This window comes from Pelobates fuscus, chromosome 2, assembly GCF_036172605.1.
Source record: "Pelobates fuscus isolate aPelFus1 chromosome 2, aPelFus1.pri, whole genome shotgun sequence".
Lineage (NCBI taxonomy): Eukaryota > Metazoa > Chordata > Amphibia > Anura > Pelobatidae > Pelobates > Pelobates fuscus.
The window spans coordinates 393347608-393364486 of NC_086318.1; the positions used below are offsets into that span (position 1 = coordinate 393347608).

A 16879-nucleotide genomic window follows, 5' to 3' on the forward strand; every position below is an offset into this window, starting at 1 on the left:
AAACACAAAGTTAGGTCTCAGGAAACTTTCTGATTTTGTACCAAATAAAGAAATGGTTTGTGTGTCCCGTCCCCCCCGACCCCCCCCCCCTCCCATTTGTATCACATAATTATAATCAACCGAAGAGAATATAATTGTGATTTGATAGGCAGTTTGACAATGTAGAAGAAAAGGGGATAAAAGTTACAATGCCACAATTATTTATAATAGTGTTATATTCAACAGTACAGGAATAAATGAAATGGTCATGTTGCCTGGAGTAACCTTTTATAATATATATATATATATATATATATATATATATATATAAAAATTCAACAGATACTTACATCATCAACATCAAAAGACAGAAGCGAACGTGCGCTCAAGTCAAGGACTTGCAGCTCCAGCCTTGCAGCTTCAAGTTCAAGTGATAGATGCTCCTTCTGTTTCTTCTCTTCTGACAATTTATTTTCCATTTCATTAGCTTGGTCTTTTAATGTTTGTTGCAGTGCTGCAATTTCTGAACCATACTGTTTCTTCAAGTCATTTACCTCCGCTTGGTAAATGGCAAGTAATTGTTTTACACCATCTTCATCATTGCTATTCACACTGGCAAGAGAACACAGTTGCTCTTCAAACGATCTGTTGAAGGTTAGGTCAAACAGTTCATCAGAAACAGATTTCCTGGGCCTGTACCCATCACATTTGCTGTGGTCAATAAAGAATGTTATTTCTGAAGCAGGAGCACTTTGCTGATCAGTGATACACTCACTTTGGCCCGGCAAATCAAACTTTTGCATCACCATATCACACAGATCAGTTGTAGTGTCATTTAAACTTAACCTCTTTGATTTTTTCAATGGGACATCATTTTCCATTTCAAGAGTTGTGGTGGTTGGTTGATAAATGTTTTCAGAATTTAATAAAATAGTCTTAACTTCAGAACATAAGGTTTCTTCATGAAGCTCAGCTTGAGTATTACAAAGATCCATGTCTTTGCTGTTGAATATCAGAGCTTTCACGGATTCAATGTTCACACCTTCAGTCATATCCACATCACCATCATCATGACCTGCTGAACCATTTGTCTTTTCCGTGTCAATTGGCAATTTAATTGATAATTTTTCCTTTTCTTCTAGGCTCTCTCGGAATTCTTCTAAGATTTTGTTTCGAGATAATTCTTTGCTTTGCAGATCACAGACTAGCGTGGTTAGTTCTTCATTTGCGATTTGTAATTTGCAGTATTTCTCTTTCATCTCTGAGAGTTCCACTTTTAGAGTTTTGTGTTCTTTTGTGTGCTTAGTGAAGCGTCTATTGAGCATAGTTTTTGCTTCTTCAGAAACATGTTCCACATCTACTTCTTGAGTCATGTCAGAGTTTATTTTCAGTAATAGTTTTTTATTACAATTCAGGGCTCCATCGTCAAGTTCATTGATTCTTTTATTTTCCGCAGTCAGCCGTTCAATGTCTTTTTGATTACAGCTAATTAACGCAGTTAGTGTTTCCCTTTCGATCGACCATGACTCAGAAACCTGATTTACTGCTTGCAGTTCATCATTGAGCTCCTTAATAGTTTGACATGCAGAAAGCCTGTCAGTGTCCTTAAGTCTTAATTTCTCTGATAAGCTGTTAATGGTTTCATCTTTCTCCTTAATAGTAGAAGCCAGTGATTCAATATCAATTTGTTTAGATGAAATTTCATTTTGTAAGCTTTGTACTTGGCTTCTAGACTCTGCTACAAATCGTTCATGCGTGTCTTCGAATTCCACCAGACTAATTTTAGTGCCCACTTGAGTTTTTAGCAGTTCATCATGCTGTCGGCGCAATTCAGCGTTCTGCAGCTTTTCATTCTGTAACATGTTCTCTAATAAAGACATTTGGTCCTGGCAAGGATGTGATTTATGTTCTTCAATTTGCCCCTTAAGTTCAGTTATTTCTTGAACTAATTTTTCGGTTTCATTCCTTAATTTCTGACTTTCCACTTCCTGTTTTTGGCGAATATCATTGTACGCAGCTTTCTGCGTCTCAAGATCAGCCATTTTGGTATTCACAAGCTCTTGTAAAGTTTTAATCTGAATGTTTAAATTTGTTTTGTCATTTTCCAGTGAGTGTATTTTATCTAAATGTGTCTGAACCACACCTTTCACTTCGCTAATCTTACTCAACATACCTTCCTTTTCTCTGGATTGTTGATTAGCTATTTTTTCTTGCTCGTTTTTCCAATTAGAAAGTAAATTATTTGCATTGAGCAAGTCTTTGCATTCCTTTTCTTTACAGTCGGTTACATATTTCAGAGTTGTAGATTCTTTTGCCAAGTTTTCTAGAGTAACCTTCATCTCTTCAATATCTTGATCTCTCTTCTTTAACAATTCTTGGGCGAAATCTCTCTCTTTTTCCAGATTCAAAATAGTGCATTTTGTGCTCTGAAGACTAACCGAACCTTGATCTTGCAATTTTTCATGGACAGATTTCAATTCTGCTTCTATGATAACATTTTTATCTATGAAAAAGAGAAAATAAAATTTTAAGAACAAACCACATTTATATGCATGTATATTTTTAGTGTAATATAGCTATATAAAGAGTCTAAATCTTCCCTATATTCATTAAGGTAGGTGTAAAAACATCATATATTATACATAGCAGCTATACCTTTTTGCACTAGAAGCTCCACATACCTAGTCATTCATCAATAAAGAGGACTGAAACATGCATTTGTTAAGTGCCAAACACTTGTTCATGATGTCAGGATATATGCATGCGCACTAGCTGTTGATTTACTGAATGGTTGCTGGGCAGATATCTGCAGTCCTGACCAACAGAACTTTGAGATGGCCTCCAAAGAGCAAGGTCAAGACAAGACGCATTGAAAATAAATATTTACTTTATATGTACGCATTACAAAATAATACACATTTAGGCCACAATACGTGTCTTTTTTTTTACTTGAAATAATAAAAATTGGTATTTCTTTCCTTTCACAAGATTTACACTCTATATAACCTAGAGGTGGGGATAATCCCTTGCGTACTATGTATGTCAGGACAAATCCCCAGATATAACTTATCAGCGCTCCTGATGCATTTCATTTTAAATGGTACCGGCTGGTCTTGGTAGCAGCATGTTGACATAGATTTAGAGGCCACCATGCAAAAAGTTGGATATCGCTGTATCTTTCAACATTCCCTAACTACTACTGCTATGTGAATCAAGCAATGTGAAACACTGTTATGATAAGAGTTACTCACTTTGTAATTCCTCTACAAATGTCTGATTTTGTCTTAAAGTTTGATTGGCTGTTCTGAGGTCCTCCTCTAGTTTTAGATATTCTCTGCATTTCTGGTCAAACTGACATTTGATGGCATTTTGTTCAGACTTTGCTTCCTAAAAATACATAAAAACAATTGGAAAAGTTTATAAAATTAAGTTAAAAAAAAAAAAAAAAAAAAAAAAGATACTGTGCAAGTTTGGTTATTAAAACACAGGGTCAGTCACTAAAGGGAGAATTCAAAGTGAAACTAAAAAGCCAAAGTATTTGAACTTGAAACATAGCTCAATTAGAGAATATTTCTGGTTTGGCTATTTTGCCCTTAAATGGATTCTCTAGTGCCAGGAAAACAAACCCGTTTTGCTGGCACTGCAGAATTCAGGAGTGCTCCCTCCCCTCCATCCAATGTCGCTTGGTGCTGGCTCAGCTCCGCCCATGCTCCTCCCCCACCGACAATGGCCGCATTAGGATTTCCCCATCGGAAAGCCCTATTCAATGTTTTCCTATGGGCATTCCGGCGACGCTGGAGGTCCTCATGCATAGCCCGAGGACATCCAGCGTCGCTTAGACGACCAAAAGTCGTCTAAGAAGCCGGAAGTCCCTCTAGTGGCTGTCTGGCAGACAGCCACTAGAGGAGGACTTAACCCGGTAAGGTAATTATTACAGTTCATAAAAACTGCAATAATTACACATGCAGGGCTAAGGGTGGTGGTAGTGTCCATTTAAATGTGAAATTCTCACTTTAGTGAATAACACTAAAATTCACACAGACATCTAAAGCAAGGGAGTTAACATGTACGATATTCAGGCAGTACAAACAAAAAAAAGTAATATAAAAACTACCTAAAATCCTGTATTCCCTTTGCAAAATTGACAATTTGGGCATCACATTATTATCCCTGAAGTTTTTACAACGCCTGAAGGTGTCTGTGACAAGCGAAGTCTTGCAAGGCTCGTACACATTTGAACTTGTAGTGTTATGTTGGCACAGTAACACTGTTTGTGAATGTAACTGATTAGATACCAGAGCAACAGAATAGGTTGGAACTTTATTAATAAAGAAGCAGATTTCTTTTTTTTTTAATGTGGTTATTTTCAGCTTAATCTTGCCATGACTGTCAAGTGATCACATTTAATATTTGAAGGTAAACTATTGTGGTCAAACATCTATTATTTTGTACCTCAGTGTATACATGGGGTGTTTTAAATTTCAAGGCCCCCCCTTTTATTATATATATATGTTTTTTGTTTTAGATGAATAGTCTGGCTGGTTATAGTCATCTTTTAATCACCCCTTTCACACAATTATCAGCCTTTTCACAATTACCATAACCCATGGTAAACCCATAATTACCATAACTTCTTCCAAAACAAACTCATCAAAAATGTCTGTTTGTTTTAAAAGCAGAATAAGCAGTTCATACACTAATTCTCTGTATACAGTAATAGCCATTCCCCTAAATTGATATGAACATTCCGACTCGTCTGCAACCTGCAAGGTGATTCACCATCAATATCATGTCTTGTGGTACAAGGAATAACAAACTGCTGTTAAACAAATCTGTCCACTACAGGAAATGTGCAAGAGCTGTTTCGGAACATGGTTATGTGCACAGTAATTTGTAAGATACAAATCTGCAGAATTTATAGTCTTGTAGCAGTTTACAGCAGATGGCCTTGGCAAAACATCACTGGAGATGAGCCTTACATTTTCAGAGGCAATGGAGGTGGCAGATGGACAGAGATCATAAATGCCATACAGAGAAAAGGCAAGGCTTGGGAAGCAAGAAAATTAAGTTGTGTTGGTGAATGCAGGGAATTGGCAATGAATGCAGCTACCCATGTATAGTGCTTAGCCTAGGAAGCGCTATTTGTCGATAGTTACAGTTTTATACACATGTATATTGTGGGAAGCAAAAAGGTTTGGCTGTCAGTTTTAAACAGAGATCACCATTCACATAATTTTATTATTACTCAAACACAGTATAAATTATTGTGATACACACACATTAAACTAAAAATGTCAAATTTCACACAGTTTCAGATAGTGAATGTGGTTTATTTTCACAATTGCTTGTGTATACCATTTCCTTTTGGTTAACCCTAGATTACAAATTAGATCTATAGGTCAGCAGTTCTGGAACACGGAATGTTCTGCACCCAGGCACCTTAGGTAACATGCAGCAACAGCATATTCTGTTTAACTTCATTGGGGTAGTTTTAAGATGCAATATCTTTATGATGGAAGCACCACTGAATGACAGTTATTTTTTTTATTGTTTGCGCCTTATACACTTATATCCTCATGGACAAATTGGCTGCAGCCAATGGGCATATCTAACATATTACACCATCATCTGGTGATTCACACAATCAGAAATTCAAAGAACAAGAATTTGACACATTTACAAGAGTTAAGGAATTACACACAAGCTATATGTAAAGGAAACCACATTCCAAAAATAAATAAATAAAAGTAAAAAAAAAATGTACAAAACCTGGCAAATATTTATATAAAGACTATTATTTTATATAATTCTGAGTACTGAGCAGTCTGTTAAAGGAGTGTTAGCACATTAAGCACTTGACTTGGTATTGTCAACATAATTTATTCCAGGGCTTAAAAGTCCTACCTCACTAGCCAGGCCTTGCAATGTACTAGCCACTACAAACCTGGAAGGTTCATAGCATACTCATATGGAGTGAGCCTAATGCATTGACATTACAATATTTAGTGTTCATACTTGTGGAAATTTTAAACAAAAAATAAATCAACAATAATATAAATGTTGGTTAGCACAAGGTATAGATTAAATTGGATTACCTATAGGAAACCCCCAATTCTTGTATGGGAATTTTATTGGCACTTCAAGTCAAGACCATTAGTTGTTTTTTCTTATTCTATAGTTACCTCAATGTTTTTCTTAAAATCACTTTCATTTTTCTGGCAGGTATGTAATGCTTGCTCAGATCTGCTGAGTTTCTGCTTTAGTTCCTCTATTTCCACTTCCAGACTTCTTTTCAAATGATTCACCTAAACATAAATAGAGCATTCATTGAAAACAGCAATTCTTATAACAGCAGATGTTGAACAGTGAAGTAGACAATACATTGTAGGCTTTCATTTAAATAAATAAAATAAACATTCAATTCATGGTTTACCCAATTCTAAAAATAATTAACTTGCTGATTAGATTAGGCAGCTCCTAATCCTAAACCTTCCCCCCCCCCCCCTCCTCTTTAACCCCTTAAGGACCAAACTTCTGGAATAAAAGGGAATCATGACATGTCACAAATTAAGGGGTTAAAGCTAGCAAAAACTCACCTTACTTCCAGCGTTGCACGGATCTTCCAGCACTGGCTTTGCCCCCGATCTGTCTCATTGGCTGACATCATCAGAATCGATGATCTCAGCCAATCACAATGCTTTCCCATAGGAAAGCATTGGATCAATGGATCTCTATGAGGAAAATTTAGCATCTCCATGCAAAGGGTGGAGACGCTGAGCATAATCCCACAGGAAGCACTTCTAGTGAACTGAAGGTGTCCCTAGGCTGTAATGTACATACTGCCTTTTCTCTGTTCTGGTAACTACAGTGTCCCTTTAAGTAAGCAACATTAAAGACCAACGGCAGAACATAAAAACGGTGTAGAGGACACACAAGTATTGAGCAGCAAAAATTATTAATGATGAATTGTCATTTCTATGGCAGAGACCTTTTTTTGTTCCCTCAATACAGTAATCACAATTGCAGAGTTTACTAGATAAACAACTGCTGGCATACCTTCAAAAGTGCTATACGCATGCATCATGTATATGGTGCTCCCCGCATTGAGTATCTCATAACGCATTGCGTGATGATGTCACACATCAGCTTCATTAGTAAAGTGAGTAGGTATTGTTTGACGGAAATGGGCCAGAGTCCTCACAGTGAAAGAGTTAAAGCGGCACTGTCATGCCGAACTTACCTTTCCTCAATCTCTTCCTCTTCTCACCCTCTCTCGGGATCTGTTATTCATTTCTTCCATTCTTCTTTAGTTTTCTTTAAAACCATAAGACAAAGTAGGGACTCTTTGTCTTATGGGATTCCTCCGCTTGACCAGCTCTGACCAGCGGAGGAGCAAAGTGTGCTTCATTTCCGCTGGTCAGAGCAATTTTCCCATGATCCCTAGCTTTCCTCCCTGTTCCCACAATGCTTCCTGTCAGTATTGCCGAAAGTCCTGTCACTTAGACAGAACGCCGGCAAAACTGCCGAATTGCATCCTAACAGAATGAGCACTGTTTCTCCATTGGTGTTAGGATGCAATTCGGTACTTTGTTCGGATCGGAATTTCATTCAAATGAATGAAACTCCGATCCTATTCATTGCTGTGGCTGCATCTTGCAGCCGCTTAGTAGATAACTCCCTAATTCCCACGGTATCAGGGAGCTATCTACTAAAAGGCTGAAAGACCTAAACTGGTCTTTCAGCCAAATTTACTAACACCAAGTAAAAATGACTTGGTATTAGTAAATAATATGCCCCTACTCGCTATACCGCGAGTAGGGGCATGTCTAGTAAGCAGTGAGCAGCCTGTGGCTGCTCACTGTAGAAAAAAAAATAAAAAAATATTGCCCCCCACCCCTAAATGACGGGTGGGGGCCGTTAAGTAAAATAAGGGAGGGAGACCTATTGTCCCCCCCCCCCCGGCCCCCACCCCTGAGCGGTGGGTGGGGGCCATAAAGATAATGAGGGGGGGGGGACCTACTGTCTTCCCCCCCGGCCCCCACCCCTGGGCGGCGGTTGGGGGCCATAATGTTAATAAAGGGGGGGGGGGACCTACTGTCCTCCCCCCCGGCCCCCACCCCTGGGCGGCGGGTGGGGGCCATAATCGTAGTAGGGGGGGGGGGACCTACTGTCCTCCCCCCGGCCCCCACCCCTGGCCGGCGGGTGGGGGCCATAATGGTAATAAGAGGGGGGGGGACCTACTGTCCTCCCCCCCCCCGGCCCCCACCCCTGGGCGGCGGGTGGGGGCCATAATAGTAGTAGGGGGGGGGACCTACTGTCCTCCCCCCCGGCCCCCACCCCTGGCCGGCGGGTGGGGGCCATAGTAGTAATAGGGGGGGGGGACCTACTGTCCTCCCCCCCCCCAGGCCCCCACCCCTGGGCGGCGGGTGGGGGCCATAATCGTAGTAGGGGGGGGGGGACCTACTGTCCTCCCCCCCGGCCCCCACCCCTGGCCGGCGGGTGGGGGCCATAATGGTAATAAGAGGGGGGGGGACCTACTGTCCTCCCCCCCCCGGCCCCCACCCCTGGGCGGCGGGTGGGGGCCATAATAGTAGTAGGGGGGGGGACCTACTGTCCTCCCCCCCGGCCCCCACCCCTGGCCGGCGGGTGGGGGCCATAGTAGTAATAGGGGGGGGGGACCTACTGTCCTCCCCCCCCCCAGGCCCCCACCCCTGGCCGGCGGGTGGGGGCCATAACAGTAACAAGGGGGGGGGACCTACTGTCCTCCCCCCCGGCCCCCACCCCTGGCCGGCGGGTGGGGGCCATAATAGTAATAGGGGGGGGGGACCTACTGTCCTCCCCCCCCCGGCCCCCACCCCTGGGCGGCGGGTGGGGGCCATCATAGTAATAAGGGGGGGGGGACCTACTGCCCCCCCCCCGGCCCCCACCCCTGGGCGGCGGGTGGGGGCACTAAGTAAATCCCCCCCCCCCCCATCAAGGTGACTAGGGGTGCCCAAGCCCCTAGTCACCCACCCCCCACCCAAATAAAAAATGCCCCTACCTACCCCCCTCACCCTAAAAAATAGTGAGGGGGGAATAAAATTGCTAACCTGTAAAGTAAAATTAAACTTACCATTCGACGTCTTCTTTTTTCTAAAATCTTCATTTTTCAGCCCCAAAAAAGGCCAAATAAAAAACCATCATAGCCGTCGAACTAAAAATAAAATAAAAAACCCGAGCGCAAAAAAAAAACCCGACGAAAAAGAAAAAACCCGAGCGCACAAAAAAATAATCCATCTTCACCCATGGAGGGCTCCGCGCAGACTGAGCTCCGCAGGGCGGGGCAAGGCTTATAAAGCCTTGCCCCACCCTGCAATTAGCCTAAGAACACTCTGATTGGTGGGTTTAAGCCAATCAGAGTGCTCTTTGTCATTTTACAAGCGTGGGAAAGTTCTTTGGAATTTTCCCACGCTTGTAAAATGACACAGAGCACTGTGATTGGATGGCTTGAAATCCATCCAATCACAGTGCTCTGTGTCATTTTACAAGCGTGGGAAAGTTCTTTGGAATTTTCCCACGCTTGTAAAATGACACAGAGCACTGTGATTGGATGGCTTGAAATCCATCCAATCACAGTGCTCTGTGTCATTTTACAAGCGTGGGAAAGTTCCAAAGAATTTTCCCACGCTTGTAAAATGACACAGAGCACTGTGATTGGATGGCTTGAAATCCATCCAATCACAGTGCTCTGTGTCATTTTACAAGCGTGGGAAAGTTCCAAAGAACTTTCCCACGCTTGTAAAATGACACAGAGCACTGTGATTGGATGGATTTCAAGCCATCCAATCACAGTGCTCTGTGTCATTTTACAAGCGTGGGAAAGTTCCAAAGAACTTTCCCACGCTTGTAAAATGACAAAGAGCACTCTGATTGGCTTAAACCCACCAATCAGAGTGTTCTTAGGCTAATTGCAGGGCGGGGCAAGGCTTTATAAGCCTTGCCCAGCCCTGCGGAGCTCAGTCTGCGCGGAGCCCTCCATGGGTGAAGATGGATTATTTTTTTTGTGCGCTCGGGTTTTTTCTTTTTCGTCGGGTTTTTTTTTTGCGCTCGGGTTTTTTATTTTATTTTTAGTTCGACGGCTATGATGGTTTTTTATTTGGCCTTTTTTGGGGCTGAAAAATGAAGATTTTAGAAAAAAGAAGACGTCGAATGGTAAGTTTAATTTTACTTTACAGGTTAGCAATTTTATTCCCCCCTCACTATTTTTTAGGGTGAGGGGGGTAGGTAGGGGCATTTTTTATTTGGTTGGGGGGTGGGTGACTAGGGGCTTGGGCACCCCTAGTCACCTTGATGGGGGGGGGGGGGGGAATTTACTTAGTGCCCCCACCCGCCGCCCAGGGGTGGGGGCGGGGGGAGGACAGTAGGTCCCCCCCCATTATCGTTATGGCCCCCACCCGCCGCCCAGGGGTGGGGGCCGGGGGGGGGGGTCGGACAGTAGATCCCCCCCCCCCCCTTATTACTATTATGGCCCCCACCCGCCGGCCAGGGGTGGGGGCCGGGGGGGAGGACAGTAGGTCCCCCCCCCCCCCTTGTTACTGTTATGGCCCCCACCCGCCGCCCAGGGGTGGGGGCCGGGGGGGTGAGGACAGTAGGTCCCGTCCCCCCCCTTATTACTATTATGGCCCCCACCCGCCGCCCAGGGGTGGGGGGCGGGGGGGGGAGAAAGTAGGTCCCCCCCCCTATTACTATTATGGCCCCCACCCGCCGCCCAGGGGTGGGGGCCGGGGGGTGGAGGACAGTAGGTCCCCCCCCCCTTATTACTATTATGGCCCCCACCCGCCGCCCAGGGGTGGGGGCCGGGGGGTGGAGGACAGTAGGTCCCCCCCCCCCTTATTACTATTATGGCCCCCACCCGCCGCCCAGGGGTGGGGGCCTGAGGGGAGGACGGTAGGTCCCCCCCCCCCTTATTACTATTATGGCCCCCACCCGCCGCCCAGGGGTGGGGGCCTGAGGGGAGGACAGTAGGTCCCCCCTCATTCCCATTATGGCCCCCACCCGCCGTCCAGGGGTGGGGGCCGGCGGGGGAGGACAGTAGGTCCCCCGTCCCCCCCTTATTACTATTATGGCCCCCACCCGCCGCCCAGGGGTGGGGGGCGGGGGGGGGAGAAAGTAGGTCCCCCCCCCTATTACTATTATGGCCCCCACCCGCCGCCCAGGGGTGGGGGCCGGGGGGTGGAGGACAGTAGGTCCCCCCCCCCTTATTACTATTATGGCCCCCACCCGCCGCCCAGGGGTGGGGGCCGGGGGGTGGAGGACAGTAGGTCCCCCCCCCCCTTATTACTATTATGGCCCCCACCCGCCGCCCAGGGGTGGGGGCCTGAGGGGAGGACGGTAGGTCCCCCCCCCCCTTATTACTATTATGGCCCCCACCCGCCGCCCAGGGGTGGGGGCCTGAGGGGAGGACAGTAGGTCCCCCCTCATTCCCATTATGGCCCCCACCCGCCGTCCAGGGGTGGGGGCCGGCGGGGGAGGACAGTAGGTCCCCCGTCCCCCCCTTATTACCCTTTTTTTTTTTTTTTACAGTGAGCAGCCACAGGCTGCTCACTGTTTAGTGGACATGCCCCTACTCGCGATATAGCGAGTAGGGGCATTGGGGAGATTTGAATCTCCCTTGTGCTATTATGGGGGTCATATTGACCCCCATAGAGTGAGGGGAGGACCTGGGGGGCTAATGAAGTGGTGGGGAGCACTGCTCCCTGCCGCTTCTGTCTTTACATAATGCAAGGAGGGAGCTGCACGCCGGTAGCTCCCTCCTTGTAATAAACCGAACGAACAAACTAACACTGATACACAGTGTTAGTTTGTTCGTCTGATTTTTTCTATTCATTCATTCGTCTGTCTGATGAATGAATGAATAGGTGAAATTCCCGTTCGCATGTCCAGGTGTTTCACTGGGCATGTGCGGGAATCTCACAGTCTGTGTAGTGTGGGTAGATGACGTGTCCCACAGGGACTTCACCTACCCACACAAAGATGGCGGCGCCCTGAATATAGATCGGGCAGAAAATAAAGAATAAAAAATAGGTAATGTGGGGGGCATAGGGGCATTTGGGGATGACTAGGGGGTCGATTGGATGTAGTTGAGGCGGGAGGGGGGTTAAAAAAAAAACGGAATTCGGCATGACAGTGCCGCTTTAACTCCACACCAATTATGCTAATCTGCATGGTGGTTTACCAACTACTATACATATCAATATGGTGTTCTCTCTTTCATAGGTAGTAACATGGTGCTTTGGCAAATTTTCATTGAATGTCAAACCTGTGAGGACATTTTAGTTACACGTTTTTAGTGGATGAATGTTAAATAATTTGTCTATGATATACTTAGTAAAAAGAGTGTGTAAGAGTGTTTTGCATAAAATCTTTGCATTTGGCACATCTCTTACTTTGTCGAGTTCTGCCTGCATTGAATTAAACTGATTTTTAGCTTGCTGGGACTCCTGGCTCAGTTTTGTTTTCAACTGGTTCAGCTGTTGTTCCATACTTTGAAGGGAATTTTGTTGACGCACAAGGTCCTAAAAAATAAAAAATAAATATTGAATAAAAATTGTACACGATTGACAACTGCCTTTCACCATTATTATTTGTTTCAGAACTAAAAATCTTGCAGTCTCAGGATGCATACTAAAATAAACCATAAAAACTTAAAATGATCTCCCATTAAAGGAACACTCCCACGTACCATCATTAGTACTTTATCTCAAGATCTCCATCTACGTACACACACAAACAAATAAGAGTTTAGGTTCTAATATTTGGTATAGGTACAAGGGATATTTATCAAAACCAAAGCTAAAGTAATATTACTGAAGACACAACTGTATTGCTCTGTAAATATTTGAGTCCAGGCAAATTAGTGGCAAAGTAGTAGTGGCGACATAGAAAACCTTACATACATGTGTCAGACTTTACAGGACTCGTCATTAACTTGTCCTGGTTATTTTGTAAACTATTGCTCTCTTTCTGCAGCTCTCCAAAGACTTTGCAATTACCGGTATGCCGACAGTGTGTTAAAGAGGCCTTCTGTAGTGGTTATGGCGAAAAAGATTCCCCAAGCACTGAAACTGGATAAAAACTGCTTGTGATTTTCAGCAGATGCTCTCAGACTATGAATGATCTAAAAAGTTGCACAAAACTGACACAGCTAAAGCAGAATGGGAACTTCTGTACTTCTCGATACAACTAAAGAGGATGGACCATGGGGAACCAGGTAACTGTGAAACAAATGGTTTGAGATTACTTATCAGGGATACTGACAGTGAAACCCTGACAGCCTAACCACTACAGTGCTTATGATGCTTTTCAGGTTGTGGTTCTCAAACCAAAATTCAAGACAACAGGTGGTGCACAGATCCCAGTGAGAAATTAATAACTTCTCAATGTTGTTCTATTGGCTAGAGAACAACAACTATAAAAGGCAGATAAACTAAGACATTCAAATGGGTGCAGTTTAGTCAAGACTATAGGGAATAATTGACAGAAAACATTAGAGGGGGCTATATGTGGGTTTAACATAAAACGCTACATATGACATTAAATCAATCCATCCATATGTACACTACATTATTATTTACCTGTTGGTGTTCCTTCTCTCTATCTTTTAATTTCTGCTCCACAGTGATTCGAGAACTTTCAGCGTTCTGCCTTTGACAGCCAAGTTCTTCTGAAACCTTCTTCAGTTTTTGTTCAGCCAGCATGCCCTGACAAAATACACAACGCACATCAACGTTTAATAGTGCATTAATTGGCAAAAAGAAGCTATAGTTTAAGTTATTTTTTTAAATCAAATTCCTAGAAAAATTCCAAAAGCTCCATTTCAGCATACATGTTTTCTAAGAAGCATAAGTATTTACAAACATATATTAATACATATCGTGTGTCAATGTATATTACAAATATGTTCTAATGGCTTCAATTAGGCACAAATATAATATATACACATACACACACTCACTCATACATATATACATACACACATACAAAAAATAAAAATAACAGTGTGTTAACAAAATTATAAAGATTTAATATATATCAGTTTTTCTATTTAAAAAAATTATTACATTTTATTGTCATATTCAACTTCTTAGGCATAATAAGAACAGTTTCCAATACCTTATCTGTAGCTTGTTCCAGCTGTATCTTCACTCTGGCCAGATCATCTTTGCTTTTTGTTAGGGTTTGGTCCTTCTCTGCAAGATCCATCTTGGTTTTGTCTAAAATAATCTGAGTTTCTTGGCACCTTGAAACCTGATTTTTTATCTCCTTTTCCTGAATTTGTAATCTAGTCTCCATCTCATTTATTTTGGATTTGAGCTCTGAAGGAGCAAAAATAGGAAAAAAATTAATGACCTATAAAAGTGTATGATATAGACAGAACACCGACCTGGACCATTAACAGATACTCCGTGGAATTATCTCATGAAGACCCATGGAAAGCTTTGTTATTAAAGGGACACTATAGTCACCAATGCAACTACATGTATTCCTGACCCTATAGTGTTAACACGACCATCTAACCCCCTGGGCCCCTCATGCCTCCATAAATATAGTAAAAATCTTACTGTATTCAAGCCAGAAGCTGTAAATCTGCATGCTGTTAGAATCAGGAAAAACAAGCAGTCTGCTGACATGTGATAGCCTGATTCAATCACAGTGCTTCCCCATAGGATTGGCTGAGACTGACAACGAGGCAGATCAGGGGAAGAGCCAGCATGATTCAAACACAGCCCTGGCCAATCAGCATCTTCTCATAGAGATTAATTGAATCAATGAATCTCTACGAGGAAAGTTCAGTGTCTGCATGCAGGGGGAGGAGATACTGAATGTTTGGATGCATTTTAGGCAGCCATGACCCAGGAAGGATCTCTAACAGCTATCTGAGGAGTGGCCAGTGAAGTTATCACTAGGCTGTAATGTAAACACTGCATTGTCTGCATGTAGTGTGAGGAGATACTCAATCACAGGATGCTTGTGCACAGCTGATCTGAGTGGATGGAGGCATATTATGCCTCCATCAGTGGATGGAGGCATATTATGCCTCCATCAACTCAGAAGTCCCTCTGGTTCACTCTGAGTGACTGCAACTGGAGGTGTTCCTAGCTTTCAATGTAAACACTGTATTTTCTCAGAAAATACAGTGTTTCCATGAGAAAGGCTGTAGGGAGCTATAGTTCTCACCTGAACAACCTCATTAAGCTGAAGTTGTTCAGGTGACTATAGTGTCACTTTAAGGACAACAACAAGAGTGCACACATGCTACAGACCTACATGAGGCTTCTCATTACTTTGTTGAAATACATTTCTCCAGTAAGCCTTACTTCAGTAGTGGAGAAAGTGATGGAAACCATGTTAAAGGATAGGTTTGTTGAACATCTAAAAACACATGGATTTCAAGATCAGAGACAACATGAGTTTACTTCAGGGAAATCATGCCAAACTAATCTTATTGATTTTTTTGATTGGGTAACTAAAATAAAAGATCAGGGTGGTGCAGTAGACATTGCTTACCTAGATTTCAGTAAGGCTTTTGACACTGTTGCACATAGAAGGCTTATCAATAAACTGCAATATTTAAGTTTGGATTCCAATATTGTTGAATGGGTAAGGCAGTGGCTGAGTGAGAGGCAACAGAGGGTTGTAGTCAATGGAGTATATTCAAAGCTTGGGCTTGAAACCAGTGGGGTACCTCAGGGATCTGTACTTGGACCCATTCTCTTTAATATTTTTATTAGTGATATTGCAGAAAGTCTTGATGGTAAGGGATGTCTTTTTGCTGATGATACTAAGATATGTAACAGGGTTGATGTTCCAGGAGGGATAAGCCAAATGGCTAATGATTTAGGTAAACTAGAAAAATGGTCAGAGTTGTGGCAACTGACATTTAATGTGGATAAGTGCAAGATAATGCATCTTGGACGTAAAAACCCAAGGGCAGAGTACAGAATATTTGATAGAGTCCTAACCTCAACATCTGAGGAAAAGGATTTAGGGGTGATTATTTCTGATGACTTAAAGGTAGGCATACAATGTAATAGAGCAGCAGGAAATGCTAGCAGAATGCTTGGTTGTATAGGGAGAGGTATTAGCAGTAGAAAAAGGGAAGTGCTCATGCCATTGTACAGAACACTGGTGGGACCTCACTTGGAGTATTGTACACAGTACTGGAGACGGTATCTCCAGAAGGATATTGATACTTTAGAGATAGTTCAGAGAAGGGCTACTAAACGGGTTCATGGATTGCAGGATAAAACTTACCAGGAAAGGTTAAAGGATCTTAACATGTATAGCTTGGAGGAAAGACGAGACAGGGGGGATATGATAGAAACATTTAAATACATAAAGGGAATCAACACAGTAAAGGAGGAGACTATATTTAAAAGAAGAAAAACTACCACAACAAGAGGACATAGTCTTAAATTAGATGGACAAAGGTTTAAAAATAATATCAGGAAGTATTACTTTACTGAGAGGGTAGTGGATGCATGGAATAACCTTCCAGCTGAAGTGGTAGAGGTTAACACCGTAAAGGAGTTTAAGCATGCGTGGGATAGGCATAAGGCTATCCTAACTATAAGATAAGGCCAGGGACTAATGAAAGTATTTAGAAAATTGGGCAGACTAGATAGACCGAATGGTTCTTATCTGCCGTCACATTCTATGTTTCTATGCAACAGAATAGAACATGAAGACAACTCTCTTTACTTCAAGTGTTTCTGAATTATATTTTCAAGTATGTAGATGTACTTTCACTTTAATTAGAAATATGAGATTTAAAGGGACACTATAGTCATCTCAATGAAGTGGTCTGGATGCAGTGGCACTGTCTTTTTAACCAAGCAATGTAAAAAAACTGCATAAAGTA

The 16879-nt window shown here is 42.9% G+C and overlaps 1 protein-coding gene across 3 annotated transcripts in view; it reads right to left on the reverse strand.

Moving 5' to 3' along the window:
• Positions 1-16879, reverse strand: part of CENPF (centromere protein F) — a 59315-nt gene that overhangs the window by 21826 nt on the left and 20610 nt on the right. For all 3 annotated transcript variants that reach the window (XM_063443831.1, XM_063443832.1, XM_063443833.1), the window contains exons 7-12: positions 14131-14333; positions 13593-13718; positions 12405-12533; positions 6162-6284; positions 3231-3366; positions 330-2482 (exon numbers count right to left, since the gene is read on the reverse strand). In XM_063443831.1, the coding sequence (XP_063299901.1) occupies positions 330-2482; positions 3231-3366; positions 6162-6284; positions 12405-12533; positions 13593-13718; positions 14131-14333 (2870 nt within the window). The remainder of the gene's footprint in view (positions 1-329; positions 2483-3230; positions 3367-6161; positions 6285-12404; positions 12534-13592; positions 13719-14130; positions 14334-16879) is intronic.